The 18,194-nt window shown below is 39.6% G+C and overlaps 1 protein-coding gene across 1 annotated transcript; it reads right to left on the reverse strand.

The window, feature by feature from the left end:
• Nucleotides 1–3,201: 3,201 nt before the first annotated feature.
• On the reverse strand, nt 3,202–17,867 carry rassf9 (Ras association domain family member 9). Its single transcript, XM_007566016.2, has 2 exons — nt 17,637–17,867; nt 3,202–4,632 (listed from the first exon to the last, which is right to left on the reverse strand). Exons 1-2 carry the CDS (start codon nt 17,720–17,722, stop codon nt 3,375–3,377), a joined length of 1,344 nt encoding a protein of 447 aa, XP_007566078.1. The 5' UTR covers nt 17,723–17,867; the 3' UTR covers nt 3,202–3,374.
• Between the last annotated feature and the right edge of the window lie 327 nt (nt 17,868–18,194).

An 18,194-nucleotide genomic window follows, 5' to 3' on the forward strand; every position in this document is an offset into this window, starting at 1 on the left:
TCTGATTAGCTCCTGAAAGAATAAAATATTCAGACTCTTCCTTTCACCCGCTCAGTGCAAATCTCATTAACATTATAATACAAACTCTAAGATTTTATTTTTTTTTCCAAATTGCTGTCAGTGAGACGGATCATAAGAGCAAAACAGCTGAAAGCCACCTCTCCATCAACAGGTGTGAGGCTCTGTTGTTAAACCATCCACATTGTAAGCTCTCTGGCTTTTCATGCCTGCTTACTCAGTAGCTTGAGAAGGAGAAAGGGGAGAGCAATTACTCCATGAAACAGATATCCCCCGGCTCCTCCGCTCGGCCCTGAGCACACAAAGTGTTGGTCTGTCAGCAGTACCTTTGCTTGAAGAGATCGCTTTGCTGTTTTCACTGCTTCCCTGGCGACCGTTTCATTTGATTATATGCTGCGGCGGCTGAAAGCGAAGCTCTCAGGGAGCCGGGCCATTTCTCACCACTGACTCAGCCCGTGGAATCCGTCCATTTCAAGCTTTAGCAGAGCTTTAGCATTTAGCGTCACCTAAATCAGAAGCAGTTTGGCAGTGGGGCTCGTCCTGTTTGTGGTGCTCTCATCAACAGATGCCAGAACGACGTCATGCCGGCCTGCAGGAGTAGTCTATCTCTGTTAGGATAGTAAAAATGTACTTTGTTGTTAGAGACTATCATTCAGTCAGAGTTCTCTTTTCAGGGTCTTGGGGAGTTTTGTTTATTTACAATATTGTCATGAGGACAGTTTTTTTATTTTTGATCTACATCCAAAGAATTAGCTCTTGTTTTAATATGAGGCATCATCAGGACAATAAAAAGCCAGGCAGCTTAGCAACCACCCTGAGAACCTAAACAGGAGAACGCCATGTTCCCCGTCTCACTAACTGTGATGGAGGGAAAAAAAATATCTTAGAAATAATAAATACTGCTACTGTGAGATGTTTTTTTTCATTGTTGGAAGGTGAACTTTTTAAAACACCAGAACATTAAGAGGGACCAGACACGAACAGCCGCGTTTCCAATAACCAAACAATTCCACAAGTTGAAATGACGAAATTAAATTTGCTTAATGGAAACACGGCAATTTCCATAAACAAACAAAAAGAAATCACTTTTTTCAATTAAGTTTTTGTGCTAAAATGAGGTGGTTTTTCAGCCGTATCAGAATAGATGTGTTTCACAACAAGTGCAATAGAAACACTTTGTTTCTTTCACAGGAGCCATGTGATACGGATGTTACTGCAGGTGAAGAAATTCCTGAGATTAAGCTCAGATTTTTAAATTTTTTAAACCATTAAAAAATAAACCTACAATGACCCTGATACGCCGTCATAGATTGGAAAGGGAGAATTCATGAATATTTATTTTTATGTCTTTTTCTGTAAAAAGCCAGAGTCTCATTTGGATTTACATTTGACTCTGCTTCTGTCGTACATCTTTTGGTTTCTACATCAGGTTTCTTCTTCTTCTTGAGTTGCTCTGTGTGTCGCTGCATCCATCATCAATGCTTTTCTTCCTTCTACAAGATCAAGTTTGCAGACACAACTAAATATCTATCCTGTCAGTAGAGTCTGCCTTGAGCTGTGGATCTCCGCAATTTATTTCAAAAGTATCCCCCACTTCTTGTTGTTCTATCAAAAAATAAACCAATAAAAAATATTGAGATTTGTGGTTGTAAAGAGACGAAAAAAAAAAAGAAAAAATTAACATGAATACTTTAGCGAGGCATTGTTCAAACAGCAGTTGTGGTTTTATTGACTAGCTGTTGGATTGATGGTTCATAAAGCAGAAGCAACAACAAAAATCTGTTCCAAGTAATGAGGATGTAGAAAAGAAACAAAAGAATCTGGAAACAAGTTTAACCGGAAATTTGTGGGAGAAAAATATGACAGTTTATTTCCTTATTTCCAGCTGGCAATATCATGGACGAAAAGCAACGTCACAAATAAGAGGAAATGTACTCTCAAGCACTTTTCATTTATTTTTAGCTAAAATGTGGATAGTCCACCTGTAGCACAGAGCTAAGAGGTTTTACAGGAAGTTAGCATATGGCCGTCATGGTCGGCCATCTTGCCTGCAGCTAGTTCTGTCTCGCATGAATTATTTACCTTTTTACACCTAAAGTGTTTGTGTGTTTGTAGAAAAGTGAATAAACATGAGATTAAAAAGTGATGATCATAATCAGTGGATATAAAAGTAGCACCACTGTGAAGATGCCAGGATTGTCTGATGAGACTTTGATGAATCAATTCAAACGTTTTCCAGCTTTTATGCTGCATATCTGTGCAAGTCAGCTGGAAAACAAACAAATCTGTAAGGGAGAAAATAATAAAGGAGCTCCAGCCTGGCTCTGCAGCACAACAGACCAATGCTACCAACATGCCAAGTTTTCGGACGGAAAGTGTTGCATCTTAAGAATCAACTTTTTGCTTTCTTTTTAATGTCATAGTAACTGGAACCAGTTAATTTTTATGGTGCTGGAAGTTTTTATGGTGCTGGAAGTTGTCCAGCACCATAAAAACTTGGAAAAATTTGCTTTTCATTCTTTTGGTAAAGAAAACCTAAAAATTTCTTTTATTGTATGATTTAAATCTGCAATGATTTTCCATAAGAATTATTGTTTGCCTCATTAGCAAACTGTTTGCACTCTAAGAAAATCAGATTTTTGCCGTCCATAGGCTGTTTTGCTTTGATGATTCTGGCTCATGTGGCTGAAGGTTTGGACACTACTAGACCAATTCACAATGCAAAGTTTTCAACAGCGTTTCACTGAGAAGTAAGCATTTTACACAGCTGAATGGTTTCCATGGAGATTAAAGGATTTCTTAAACATCCATCCATTTTCTGTATACCCTTGTCCCTCAGTGGGGTCGGGAGGGTTGCCAGTGCCTATCCACAAAAAACACTCGGCGAGAGAGGGGGCACACCCGACACAGCGCAAAGCCGGCAAAAAATTCCTAAAAAAGGTTAAAAAAAATAAAGCAAAAACAAAAGGAAAGTTTTGAAGAAAGAAAAAAAAAAAAACATGATATAAAGTTGATTTTTGCAATAATACTGTCCCTTTACAGTTATGCAACAACAATTTGGACGTTGTTACTAATTTACTTTGTTAAATATTACAGAACGTCACATTGAAGCTGGAAAAAGTGATTTATTTCACAAAAATACCTGACACTGAAACAAGACAGTTTTGATTTTTTTTATACTCAGAGTATGTACAGCAAAAAAACAAAACAAAACCAAGCAAACAATAAATATATCTCTAGAAAAGCAAGAAGCCAGTTTTTCTTTTTTGCTTAAAGTAAATGTACATAGCTTGAGCGCTCAACCCTACAAATGACGTGAGAAGCAAAACCTGCGACTGGTGTGTTACGTAGCATCTCTAAACATCTGTATCAAGCGGGGGAGGAAAGTCGAGACACGGCGACAGCGAGTCCTGGCTGTGGGTGGAGCTAATCCCCGTGTCAGAGTCCGTGTCTGTGGCGTCCGCCGGCGATGGGCTGGGTTTGAGTTTTACCGTTCGGGTCAGGCTGTCCTGAGGCTCGTGTTTGAGGAGAACGAGGCTGGGCTTTGTTTCCTCCATCCTGTCCATGATTTGTAGGGAGTTAAGCTGGGCAGCTAGCTGCCAACATTCCTGGTCCTTGGCCATCAGCGAACCGTCCATATACATGAGCTGCTTGTCCATTTCTGCAACTTGGTTCTGCAGAGTCACTCCGCTGAAGAGGCTGCGCTTCAGTTCATTCTGTAGCCTCTCAACTTCTGCTTTGTAGAAGGATTCATCGGTTTCAAAAAGGGCCGTAGTGGCGGCCGCCCCTTTCTGCTCGCTATCCTCTTCCGGAACCGGAGGGAGGCCAAGCTTCCTCAACTCGGCATCGATCTCCCGGGACAGCTGGAGGATGAAGTCTTCGTGCTGCTGGACCTGCGTTTCCAGCTGCTCGATGCCGTCGCAGGCGTAAAAGTACTTCTCCAGCTGCTCCTCGCTGTTTGCTGCCAAACTCAAGCCACAAGCCTGGTCCGAGAGACTCTCTGAGTCGTCTCGCGGTCGGTTCTGGAAACACTCGATCTCTGAGTCCACCTCCCTCATGCGCTGGATCTGCTCTCTGATGGTGTGGTCCTGGTTGAGGATGAGCTGCACCATCCGTTCCACCTCCTCGGTGCCGGGGGAATTCCTGTTTTCATTGTGGAGTTGCTCGAGCTTCCGGAAAGCCTTCCTCACCATGCGCTTTTGCTTGTCTGCCGGCAGAGGCTGGGCTTGCTGAGCCCGACCGAACTCCCATCGCTTCGGCCTGGCTCCCTTGGACTTCGCACCCTTCTTTGCTGTCTGCGGAACGAAATCGCTTGTTTTCACCAAAACGAACTGGATGAAGGGTTTCTCATCGCCCCAAGCATACCAAAGTCTCAGGATTCTTGTGAGAGGCGGCAAGGCCCGTTCGAACCCTCTCCAGCGCTCCACAAGACAGAAGTCTTTGGGCTCCCCGTCCAGAAGCCTTTTGCTCTCAGGAAGAGATTTGTGGTCCTCCAGTAACGCCTGAATCATATCTGTGCACGTTGTGTGCTTTGTGACTCCGCAGACGACCTTCTCCTCATTGCAGACGGTAACTTGAATCTCCTTCCCGACCACAGGATCAGTATGTTTCGTCCTGGGTGAGAGAGAGAGAGAAAAACAATGTTCACAACTGTGGCTTTGGAACGACATGTTTGAATTAAAGTTCTTTGCATCCACTTTCACCTGCTGTAGTTTTTGCTAAGTCCTTTTGTCATGGTAGTTTTGACAGCAGTCTTTGATGTCTAATTCTCTGTGACTTTTATACAAATATCAGAATTCACTGTTAAATTGCATTCATAATGCAAATTGAAGCCCTTTCATAATTGTTTATGTAAGTTTAATTTTCTTGAAATCTCACTGGAGTGAGATTTCAAGAAATCTCACTCCAGGACCCTGAAATGAGAACTCTGACCGAATGATAGTCTCAAGACATAACAAGTTAACAGCTCAGTTTTTGGACACCAGAGACAATATTCCACAGTAACACGTCCTGGATGACACCATCAGTTGCTAGCGAGTTCTGCTAATCCAGCTCCTTTGTTCCTGCAGCTCCGCTCTAAATTTCTGCGTGGGGGTTTGGTTGGAGTCAGGAATATGATTCTTGGATTATGATTGATGGAATTCACAGCTATTTGTCTATTATACAGAAGAGTCTATCAACATTCATATAAAAATATATTTTTAAAACAAGATTCTTCTGATTCTTTGACAAAATGTTGAGGTTGCAAACTAGCATGGAGCACACGTCTCAATGATTATCTGCCATCCCAGACTGGAGTGTCTCTCACTGGCCTCCCCAGGCTGACAGTCCTCTCCTCAGTCTGTTGTCCTGTTCGATGTCCACCCTACCTTTTGCCCAGTAACTCTCTTTCCATTTCCAAAACTTTGTCAATATCCCAATGATGTAAAAAAACAACATAATTTTGCAATTGTGATGTTTGTGTTGAATAAAAAATACAATTTAAATTGCATGTGAATAAGCTTGTTCACACAATGTCAATTGAAACATGCCACGCCATCATCACTTGTGTGATTGGAGTTTTCCAAAATAAGCCATCACATCCTAGCGCCAAAACTTTTAATCAAAATTAAGATTTTTTTTTCTTTAGATTAGCATGTTTCCATTAAGCAAATTTATTTTTGAAATGTCAAATTGTCAATGGAAACACAGCTACTGACTGCTGAAGCCTCCACTGCTATCCAATGCAGTGGACAGAGGAAAATTCAGTATAAACATAACTCTAGTTTTCCCCAAATGTTCTTAAGCATTATTTTGTGTTCTTGTTGCAAACTGGATGCATTGTTACATAAACAGTTTATAGAATAAGGCGACATTTGACAGCAAGACCACATTTCATAACATGACAACCATTTCCTAAATAAAAATGCTCGAGAAAGCCTCTTAAAGAAGTAGTTACAACAATATAGCCTTGAATTAAATTTAAATATAACACCATTCCACCTCTTTTCATGACTCAATGCTACATTGATGCTTTTCCATTAGGCCAGTGAGCATAAAACTGGATTCAGTCATTTTGTGCTCCCCTGCTTGATTCTATTAGGCTGTTACTCATCATCTTACTCATCAGAGACGATCATTTGGTTCTGAGCTATTTAACCCCAAGGCCCTCATTAGGGTTTTGTCTGCATCATAAAACTTGTTCAAAAATTGACCACTGATGGGCTGATGATGTCCATCTTTTACCAGCCTAATGGAGCACCGGTAATATGCCGGCCCTAATATCCACTCATTAAAGGACACGCTGACAGCCACAGTAGATAACGTAGCCAAACATTTCAATCTGATTTGAAGATAAAGAGGGACCCATAATGTTATCGGTTTGTTCTGAAGATGACAGGTTTGGATTTTTTCTTTTTTTTTTCTTTTGAAGATGATGTGATTTATTGGACGTCTGTTACTGTCTGCCAAGTTCCTGTTTCTCTGGGTTACATTTTGAGCAAATGCCTCTGAAAACAAAACCAAAATGACTCATAATTTTCCTACAGCTACAGTCCCAACCTAACCACACAAAGATCATTTGCATAATGTCACTGAAAGACAAAAACATGAACTCTACCTCTGGCCCTGAACCTACGGCTAATTTTGTGGTTTGAAGAAATATTGTTATACTTTGGCAACCTGGATGATGTGAATTCGAGAACCTGTTAGCATCTGTAAATCAAATTAATGTGCTGTCTAATGTTAAGTTTCTCTTGGAAAAGGTTCACACACTTTGTTTCAACTAGTAAAACTGAATGACATCAACTTATCACCTGCTGGGTTTGGTGTTTACTTTTAGATATTTTGCCCTCTGACCGCATTTGTTTTGCTTATAAAATGAAAAAGGGTCAAGGAAACTGAAGACGGTTTAGCTTGACTATCAAATGATAGGTACCTTTTCATTGCAAACACTAAATACTATATATTGGAATATTACATAAATTACATAAATTACAAGGTCTTGTAAGTATTTTCAAACCTCTTGACCTTTTTTTATTTTGTGTCTTTACTAGCACATATATGGAGAGTGAAAAGTGCCTGATTACAATAAATAAATAACTTGGGAAATAAGTACTTAACTGTCATTAATTTATTAAAAATAAATTATGCAATAAATACAGAAATAACTGATTATTATTGTGCACATCGTGAATTAATTTAAGAAGTCCACTTCACCCATCCCACCCGCATTTTAAGAATGATTTCTTTAACTGTAATTTGGCACTCACCACTTTCGATACGCAAACCTCAGTTGATTTTAGATCTGAGCAGTGAGAAACACATTTGTATTCACCCCCAGTGTCGACACCTTATAGAATCTGCTTTCGCTGAAAGTACACTGCTAGTTTGTGGGGAATATCTCCTGACTTTTGCAGATCACAAAATTCCTTCCATAAAGACCTGATGTGAAAACAGAAGCAAAAATCCTATGAACGACAAAACAAATGTAACTGGAAATGGAAGTAGAAGAAAAAAAATTAGCAAATAGCAAAAACAACAGGAAGTATAAAACGCTGCCAAGTCACTCCACAAAATGGAAGTCCTCCAGACCACTAGGGGCTGTCTAGAGTAGAGTAGTAATGTAATATTTACATTCCTGCTGTTCTATAATACTGCGAAAGAGTTTCCCAAATATAATAAGTGTAGAGCGATTTTCTTTCTTCTGGACATCCCGTATGAATCACGACAGATCTGATCCCATGTGATTTGGTGATCGACTCCCCCTAGTGGTCTGGAGCACTTCCGTTTCGCAGAACAAGTTTGCAGTGTTTTATACCTGCTGTTACTTTTGCGGTTTGCGTCATTTTCCCTTTTGCTTCTTTTTTCTGTGATTGTTTGCTGATTGTTTGCTGATGCATTTGCTTTTCGTGTTTTGGAGTTTCCATCAGTCATGTGTTTGCACCACATTTTGAAGTTTGTTGTCTGTTTGCACCTGTTGGCTGGCGTAGTCATGAATAATCTTATTCTAGATAGTATCTGCTTCATCTCAACTTTTGCCACCCACTGAACAGCAGGAGAAAATAAAGATGATACAGATATCCATTGCGTAATATCTCAACAGAGATAAAATAGTCCTTTCAGAATGGAACCTACATGTTATCTCCCATTTAGCAGATTTTAAACTTGATAACACAGTGTTTTGGTTGCAGCACAACGTGAAAACATAACCAGAGTGCTGTGTAAACTCCAACTGAATCAAGTCTCTGGAATGTGGCACATTGCACATTAAAGCCCAGTTAATGGTTACACAAACCTTCGCAGGAAATCGGGGAGAAGAAAATACCTGAGGGAACACAAACCCGACCCGCCTCTGGCATTTCTACACATCTTGCGTGACAAATGCACCCACTGTTTGTATTCCCCACTAATGCTACCGCTGCAAAATGAAGGAAGCAGCGGGTAGAAGCAAACAGCCACACCTAATCTAACACAGCAGGTCTGCCATTAGTCATATATGCGACAGAGTATTAGGGCTATGGTGGAAAAAAAGGAGTCCATTTTAAAAAAAATAAAGTTTTTGAGATTATTCTCAGGAATTTTCTAGAAAAAACAAACCCTTTTAGAGATCAGAAATGTTATCGTTTTTCTAGAAAATTTCTGAGATTACGCTGAAAATTTCAGATTTTTTGTAGCAAATTTTTGACGCTTCAAACCGAGAAATTTTCAAGTTTTTTTCTAAAAAATTTATGAGATTAATCTCAAATTTCACAAATTTTCTTTTTGTTTTTTTTTTAGAGGAAATTTGCTCTTTTTTAAATGTTTTATTTTTTTACAATGGCCTTAATACACCGTCACGCATATGTTTGTGCTTCTTGAAGTACAAAATATAAGTTTAAAATTCAAAAAAGAAAACCACGAAGGAATTAGCCATTTTTTCATAAGGATAAGGAAGTGAAGTAAACGAACAAAGCAGCTCTACCACACTTTTATAAATAAACCAAGGCGTAAATATATGACAGACATGTTGCTCTGGTCAGTCATTAACAGTGAAATAAATACGCTGTACAGACAATCGTGTATTTTGGAGTGGGTGAGCCAAGGCCTCAGCTGTACAGGAAGAGGGGACAGCAGAGCAGGGAAACACCTGTGTTTGTCCTGAGCCACAATCACCAACTCCCAGGCAACTTCCTGCCGCTGGAGATTGACCAGAGAGGGAGGAAAGGGAAGAATGGGTTTCATATCGGTCACCGCCAACATGTTTTCAACTCAGCTCCAACTTGGGAGTTGGAGCTTGGCAGTTCTCTGGATGGAACGCAGCATTTCAGAGACCAATATGTTGCTTTTTGATACATGTCTGTTTAACATGGTCCGACTAGCTTTCGTCTCCATTGGTGAACTTTTTAATGCTGAGTGACACATTGCTTGGTTTGATATGTGACCTTCCCTTTTTTAATGTGTAGAAGACTACAACTAACACACTTCATCAAAACTTACATAATGTGAGCTAGCCGGCTACCAGCTTTTCGATGCACCTGGATTTTGAGAAGCATCAGTTTAAAAACTGCTTAAATGTTGTGTTTTTTTTAATCATTTTGTCAAACTAATGCCATAACCTTATTGGAACTGAAACAGTTAGAGACTATATCAGTACAACATGAAGAGTTTGTTTCTCCTGTTTCTGTTTTCGGCATATTTAGTGTAAAAGTATTTATTTGTTTAACTCTATGTACTCTGAGTGCTTTAAGGTTGCTTCAACTTGCTGTCTTTTTTGTTTTTTTTTGTTTCATCTGTTGCCTTTATCTTGCTGCTTTCTTCAAGTTTGGCTCAGTTAGCTGCAAGTTTTATTTCGCTGTTCGCTTCCTGATGACTGTAGCTTGCTACTAGCTTCCTTTTAGCACCAGCTTGCTGTTAGCTTCCTGTTAGCTTCATCTCACTGATGAGGCTAACAGTCAGATGAGTGCTAGCTTCATCAGTTATCTGACTGTCAGATTCAGTCAGATGACTAACGCTGAAGTCCTTTTATTTTCAGCTAGCCGTCACCTATATCTAGCTGCTAGCTTCACGTTTGGTTCAGCCAGATTTTAGCTTCCTGTCTGAATCATTAAAAGTAAAGCAGTGTTTCATAACTTGTGGACTTAGGACGTCTTGTGATCATATACGTAAAAAAACTTGGCCTTTTTACATAACCCAGGTTAAATTCCACTTCCAATACTTGTTGTGGCTGTCCTGTAGACTTTTATGCTAGTAGTGTGACAAGGTGAGAGAAGTTCATTTAAATGCAATCTGTGGTTTAAAAATCACAACTTATTTTAAAGTGACTCATTTAAAATAAGCTGCATTGGCTTCTACATTACCTTAGGATCAACTTAAAGTAAGAAGTAAAATGAATTGTTCTCATGCAACATTTTGGTTTGGATTTCTGAACTGAAATTCCCCACATTCCAAACAAGGATTAGTTTAACAGACTAGTTAAATTATACCAATAACAAAGTTACTCTTTAAAGGGATTTAATAGGTTATTTCTATTACATATTCACTTTTTCCTGCATAAACAGCCAGGGGCTTATCACTGAAATGTGTGGTTCATATAATTAACCTAAGCCCCTACCCCCTAACACACATCAGACTTCACTTCAACCGAACTTAGATCTAGATTTGTAGGAAGACCAGAGTTCGATTACGCATTCACACATCCCCAAATGAACCAGACTTTCTAAGCAGGCGAACTAGAGTTTGATTAAAGTGGACTAAACTCAAGTGGCGTGAATGCACCGTAAGACTTCAAAGATGCATCACTGTGAAATTACGAATGTCATTCTTGAAGAAAATGTTGCATGAGAACAAACATTTTGATGAGACTGTACTCAGCTGTCAGGAATGTCGTAATACACACAACCAGCGCATGCATCACTGGGCTGATTGCATCACAAATGAAACTATGATAAGGGTTGACACTTTTTGGGCCACTTCGGATGCTGATCTGGATTCAGAAAATGAGGGCGCCTTCATAGGTCAAACACCTTTGCTTGGCAAAAGATAACTCTGTCAGGGATGTTGATACAAACTCGAAGCAAATGCGTGGCATGCGGAACTAGAGAGCAGGATGCGAGACGCTTCACCTCCGTGTCCCCGTCCATCTACAGCTCCTCACAGTGAGGACAGATGGCGAGTAGCTAATGGCACAGGACTGGTTGGAGCTCAAGGGTTCACACTTGAGTGCATTCAAGAAACCCGAGCAGACCGGCCTGACCGCAGGTTGAACTTGGAAGCTCTGACGCACCGGTAGACATCAGACATGTGGGAGGAAACCTCTTCTTAATTATAGGAATTCAGGATGTGGGGTACGTGAGCTGGAGATAGGCACCAGCACCCCTCCCGACCCCACTGAGGGACAAGGGTGAAGGAAAATGGATGGATGGATGGAGGATGTGGGGTTCAGTGTGGAAGGATAGCCTTGCAGCCACACTGCGGTGGCATGGTCCTGTGAGTCGTAACACTCGTAATAACAACTCTAATTCCCTGTTGTGTCAGCAATTTGCCAGATGCAAGTTGGCACAGAGGACTGCATGCAGGTGGTTTTAACAGGCCACAGCAAATGACAGAACTCACAACCTTCCACTGTCTCTGCACGTCAACTAAGGTTAGAAAATGTGAGATAATGCCACAGTGGCAAAGACTCCCATGGGTCATTAGTGCATTATAAAGTGCATGAAATATTATCAAACTTACACTTGATAAAAGCTATATTGGATGACATTTTTATAAAAGTTGAACATTATTCGGTTGGTATGACAAGCTGCGTTCACCAGACCCTCTCTGACCCGATGGATATTTCTAATAGAGTTCTGTACGGTGGAGCTGTCTCTTCCCATCTTATATTTCTCACTGGTTCTTTCAGTCACTCCTGATTACATCTTATCAACTTCTCTACACTTTATGGACTGGATTTTGGACCTTGGACTATGTTTTTGTTGCTGTTTATTGCATAAACTCTGACTCTGGACTTGCCCTCTTCTGGGTCCTCCAGTCACCACACCAGCCATGTTTCCATCAAGGTTTTTTATGCACATTTTGTAGTATTACAGAAAAAAAAATTGCAAAAAGGTTTTTAAGCTCACTTGAGGAGTGTTTTAGAAGATGAAAACACAATTGCTGAATAAGTTCTGATGCAGCAAACTTCCCCATCCGCTGGCAGGCCTATGCATGGTGGAGGTGTGATTTCAAAGTCCACACCTCCAGCATGGAGGGGAGGACTGTCAGCCTGGAGCGGCCCACGAGAGGCACTCCAGGCTGGGGAGAGGAGTGGTGGAACCAGGGGTCGTGATAACGGAATATTTTCCGTCTCTGGCTGGTTTTTAAAGGGTGTTGGGAAAATCTGAAGGTGATCTGACAACTTGGTAACTAAATTTATCTAATGTAGACAAAATCATATGTAAAAAAAAATTAAAAATCCATGAATGATCAGATGTTCCTGAAACACTTGAAAACTGAATGGGTAGAATAGCACTTTGCACCAATCCAATAGCTGAAGGACCTAAATGACAGATTAAAAACTATACATGTCTCTGTTGTGGAGTTTATATATCTACTTATCCAAAAAATTAGAAGCAAAAAGAGCTTTAGAATTAAAAATGTTTATTTTGTCGATATACCGTTTTCAATTAAAATGTGATGAAGTTCTTTTGACTTTTCAGGCAGCATTTTGCTGATTTGTGTGTAGAAGAACAAAAACTGAACATCTATTTACCTTAAATCTACATCTTCACAGCCTTTCAGGCCGTCTTTATCTCCAGTGACAGTCAAACGTATAGATTAACATGAAAAGTCAGCAGTAATGTATGTTTTAGTTCAAACAGCTCATTATGGTGCTGGACGGAAAGCTGAAAGATCAATAAAGATATTGAATTCCCTTCTGAGCTGGAGGTGAATGTTTGTTACAAATGTCAATGTGTAATAGGAGCCATTTTGCTCAAACCTACAAATGTCAATGTCATTACATCAGAGAAGAAGTCGGAGGAAACAGAAGGTTTTTAAACCATCATTCTAGATAGAATTTCTGGATTTAATTAAATAATTAAAGTTATGCTGTTGGTGTTTAAATATTGGGACCATTAGGTTAAACTTTGTCATCCAAACTACCTTAAAAAACTCTACTTCAGTAAAATGTGTTTACTTGTAGAATTTTGTCAGATCAGTTGAATGAGTTTTGAACATCTGATGATGCTAAAGTAACAGTATGAAAATTGATCTTCAGTGAATGTTAATACACACCCAAACCAAAACTCTCTCATTTGCATTTCCTGGACCAATCAAATTAGCGTTAGCCATCTTTTCTTAATCCAGTTATGCGAAAAGTTTATTACAAGAACATTTGATGAAGTTCCACCCAAAACAAATATGGATACCATTAAAGAAATAGATCAAGTCAAAGGTTCACATCCAACCAAGAACCAAGCTTCTCCTTGGTACTTGGTTTTAAATTTTAAATAAATAAATTTTATTTATTTAACATTTTCTTAATTCAACATTTGATTATCGTGCAACTTACAACCTTAAATAAAGTCATAAAAAACATTTAACTACAATCTGAGGTGGTTTCAAAAGTTAGATGCTAACATTTTTTGAACATTAAAGCACATATTAATTCAAGTGTTTATATACAACTGCTTATACAATACATTTTTGGGGAGTGAGAGAAAGTAGAAAAAAAAATCACAAAACTATCAAACCAAGTTTTGCTTTTTTAAACTTTACTGGACTTGTTTTATAATGACTCCTCTATGGAGCTAAATTGGGGCCATAAAGTTTGTTCAAAAGAAAAGAAAAAGACCTTGAATCTGAAAAGTACTTGTGAATGTTCATTTCAGTTCCACTTTTTTTTTTTCAGTTTCAAAACTTTCCCCCCCAGTTTTAAAATAATTTGTCACTTTAAAATATTTCTCTTTTTTCCCCCATTTCTAATTATCTTCACTTTGAACGAACCACTGGGAAAAAAAGAGGAAAAACCAAAACGTCATGAATACAGTAAATGTCTACAATTATATGGCATGCCAAGGATGAGATTATATAAACGTCTGCCCAGTTTTCTTTTAACTTGTGTTGATGTTTTCTATGAATATTAAAGGAAAACAAAGAAACAGAGACAAAAAAAAGAAAAGCAGGACAGGAACAACCAACTTCTGGACAGAAGGGGCTTCCTGTCGTTCTTATCTGAGTGAGGATGAGGGATGGAGGAGGAAATAACATCGTGTCTCTATCTGGATGTGTCCATCTCTGAGATGACTCCCACTGTGATAGGCATCTCTGAGCAGAGACACAACACACACCCTCTCCTCTGTGAGCCCTGCTCCCCCCGTTCACCCAACCTGCTTTGCTCCCCTCCTCATCTCTGAATCACCAAATTAGGTTTTGCTTGGATGAAAGACAAATTGTTTCCCCTGATTCACCCGGTGCAAATAGCGTCTTTTTATTTGTTAGCCTCTGTGAGCTGATTTGTAAATATTGAGCTGTTTTGGCAGCTGATTGGCCTTGGGTACGGCAGTGTGCTGAACAGCACCACCAGCTGCTTTTAGCCACATTTCTCACTGGTTGGCAAGATCTAATGCAGAACTTTGGGTCTAATGAAAGTATGTTTAATATCTTAGCAAACCAGCCTCATCGGAAAACATATTCTAATTTACTGAATATGACTGGAAATGTTAATATAAGATGAAGATTATTTATGGTGCTAACATTACAATAAACAGGACGTAGAGGAGTTTGATGTTACCTGCTACGTATTAAACACTTTGCATTGGTACAAATCGGCTGCATGCTGTGTGGCCAACTGTTTGAGGATATTCTTTTTTATTAACGTTCTGAACATGTTGCAACGGGCCCTAATTTAGTCTTTTTTAGGGGGTAAAATGTAACCATATTTTAGAGCTCTTCTGCCGCGACGCCATTTTTAATATTTTCTAAAGCCAATCGCAGAGCGTAAACAAATGTCTGGAACCGATAACCATGATCAGTTCCAGACATTAAGCTACTAAAACAAGTAGCTTAACAATTCAAAGGAAATCAACTACTGAGAACTGATTGATTGCAGACATTAAGTTGTTTTGTTTTTCTGTTGGATGGCAACCGCTTCAGAATACGCTCTCTGCGAAACGCCAAAGACTCTCCTGTCAGCTACAGAGAGGCTGAGAGAATCTAAGCCAACGCATTTCATCCTCTGACAGGTTTTAATGTTTCACAGCTCGGCTCAGCATCTCGGTGCGAGTTTGAGCCGGTCTGTGTAATCAAACGTCTGACATATCTGCAGATCTACACGCTTCACATAATTATAGGTGCTACAATTGTAATTACCAAGCAAAGCACACACACTCGCACACCGAGCGGCAGACACACCAACGTAAGACGGCGACCAGAGACGACTTTAGTCTGACTGTCTGAAGTTATCAAAGGCTGTGGAGAGCTTGAAGAGATATAAAAACAAATCCAGTCTAGTGATGGTGCCACTGTCAAAGCGTTTAGCGGCAATTAAACATAATAGCCCGCTTTATATCTTTGTTGACTTTGGTGGTGATTGAAGTTTCTGATAAGTAGAGCTAATGAAAATTCACTCCCCCTCTCTTAGAATCTGTCTTGCCAGAACAGATTCTAGAAGAGTTTGAATGATGACCCACAAACAAAATAAACTGCTGTATCTTTTTCTTTAGCCTAAACGCCGAGGTTTGCACTTTTGGGACGTTGGGTTAAAAAGAGACTTTAAAAGGCCTCACTTGAATTGGAATCAGAATCAGCATTATTTGGCAAGTTTGTGCACCTGTGGAGGTTGGTTTTTGAAAATAGCACCAACCTCAAACAGTTTGTGTCCAGGATGTGTGGAGTCTGCAGATATTTCAAATTCAAAAGTACTTTAATCCCAAAGGCAAATTAAATACTAATAATATTTTGTGGATGAGCCAAACCACAGTGATGGGTAAAAAAAGGTCAGCCAAAATTAACCTGACATTCACAGATTAACATACAATAGACGATGAAATATGCTGTATAATAATGTCATTGTTATAGATAGTGTTAGCAACTTTAGTTTACACTACAGAACGAGTTTGTTCACTTAAGCTAACATTAGCCTATAACCTGCTAAGTAGTTAGCACTTAGAAGTGTTAGCTATAATCAATTTTTCCACTTTACGGGGACAAAGGCAGTAAGAAAATATGTAATATACTGGTCTATATTATTTTTGAAATGTTGCTTTCTAAATTGTTTGTCAATAAAAGTCTTATTACACATATTGGCGTCTATAGCGTTAGCTCTTCAATTAGCATTCAACTAATGAGAAAAAAATGCTTAGTTTTAACACAAATACAAAAAATACTGATAATAGCAAACCATAATGTATAGTATAACATGTTTGTAACTGGCCTGAAACTTTGTTTGCTGGTCAATTTACACACTCTCTCTCTCTCTCTCTCTCTCTCTCTCTCTCTCTCTCTCTCTCTCTCATTTTTTTAAGTTTAAGCTAGCATAATGGCTTCAGACTAAAATGTTTTCTGACTTTAATCACGTTTTGTCTCATTTTTAATAAATACTCAGAAAAAAAATCAAGTAAGCAAAATTTATATTGATTAATCCAACTACTACATCAGTATTATTAGCTCAGATTGCTAAGCGAGTCTGATGTTAGAGGTTCTACTGTGGCTAAGCTAACTACTGCTAAGTACTACTGGATACAAACTTGAATTCTTGCTCCAAGACAGAAACTTTTCTCAAAAAAGACTCAACACATCAGCCTCACAGTTCTCTGCGCAACACTGTAAAAACGAAGAACAGCTGACCGAACCAACGTCTTCTGTTAAGTTCCAAATCAGCATTTTTCCAAGATAATTACGAAATGTCAGAATTTAACCATTGCTGAACATTAAAATGCAGAGCAAGAAAAACTGATGTTACTCTCTCATCTGACCATACAGAACGCAGACTATACCACTCAGAGTAAAACTTATATTTGCAACTTCAAGACACACGACTGGCCCTCCGCCAGAAGAGAGATGGATCAAAAGCTTAAGACGGGTGTTTTCCAAACTGCTACAGAAAACTGAAAAAAAGAGAATGTTTCACACTGCAGAAGCTGAAACATATTTGCTATACACAGTTTTGACAGAAAAGGTTGCTGTAATTACAGAGGGGGAGAAGGTCAAAGGTAAGATCATGAACTATAATTTCTGAGGAATGAGAGCCACCGATAAAGTTCACGCGTTAATGCTGCGGTGACAACAAAATTAGCAAAACTAAACCATCCCTCATCCCAACTTCTCTCCAAATGTGTCAGAACTCCTGCTTTTCTCCTGTTATTTCCAATAAAAATACTACACACACACCTCAGGATTTACAGTCAAATCTGCGGGTTGGAGTCAACATTACAGTCTAATCCTCAGAGGTTTATAATGTGTCATAAACGGGATTAAATACATCTGTCAACTCTGTTATATTGCTTCCTAAGGTACACATGAACAGCAGCTTAACCCGCTTTGTTCCTGAAGCTGCACAAATCCGACGCGCACCGCGCGCTGCGTAATCCGGCTCCGCGCACAGGAGCGCCGTCTCTCTGCACAGAAGAATACGCACTTGGCCGGTTTCAAGTAACCCTCCGACCGTCTCATCAAGTTACCTGTTCTTCAGTCGAGCTTTCAGGAAGTTCTTCCCAAACGGAGCCATGACTCTGGAACGCGAGAGGACAGACGGAGAGACGGCCATCCAAGACAGTCCCGGCGATCCGAAAACGCGCTACAGTCCCAGCAGCATGGCAGGACGCTCACTGACTACGCTGTGCTGGAATGTTTCAGATGGGGAGAAAGAAAAAAAAAAGTTTGCAAGAGCGTCCCGACTGCAACTCAGTCCGCCCCCATCCGAGGGGAGGTGTTTCCTGAGAAACTCTGGTCTAACTCTGCCCCCTTCCACCTGTGAGAGCTGCCGCAGGTGGAGACGCTAAACCAGACATGCCACTCTTACACTCCAGTAGGAAAACAAAATGTTTTTGTTGTTTGTTTCTTTGACATTATTTTTATTGAACATTTTTAAGCTAAACCAGTCCAGCTTGTAAAGAACTTGCCGAGACACGGTATAGGACACATACGGTGTCACACGAACAACACACGAACAAACTGCTTCTCTTCCGTCTCCGTGTCCATTACATTTGAAATAATAAACCCAGAGAAATTATATATAT

The sequence above is a fragment of the Poecilia formosa genome, unplaced genomic scaffold (genome assembly GCF_000485575.1).
Source record: "Poecilia formosa unplaced genomic scaffold, Poecilia_formosa-5.1.2 Scaffold185, whole genome shotgun sequence".
Taxonomy (NCBI): Eukaryota; Metazoa; Chordata; class Actinopteri; order Cyprinodontiformes; family Poeciliidae; genus Poecilia; species Poecilia formosa.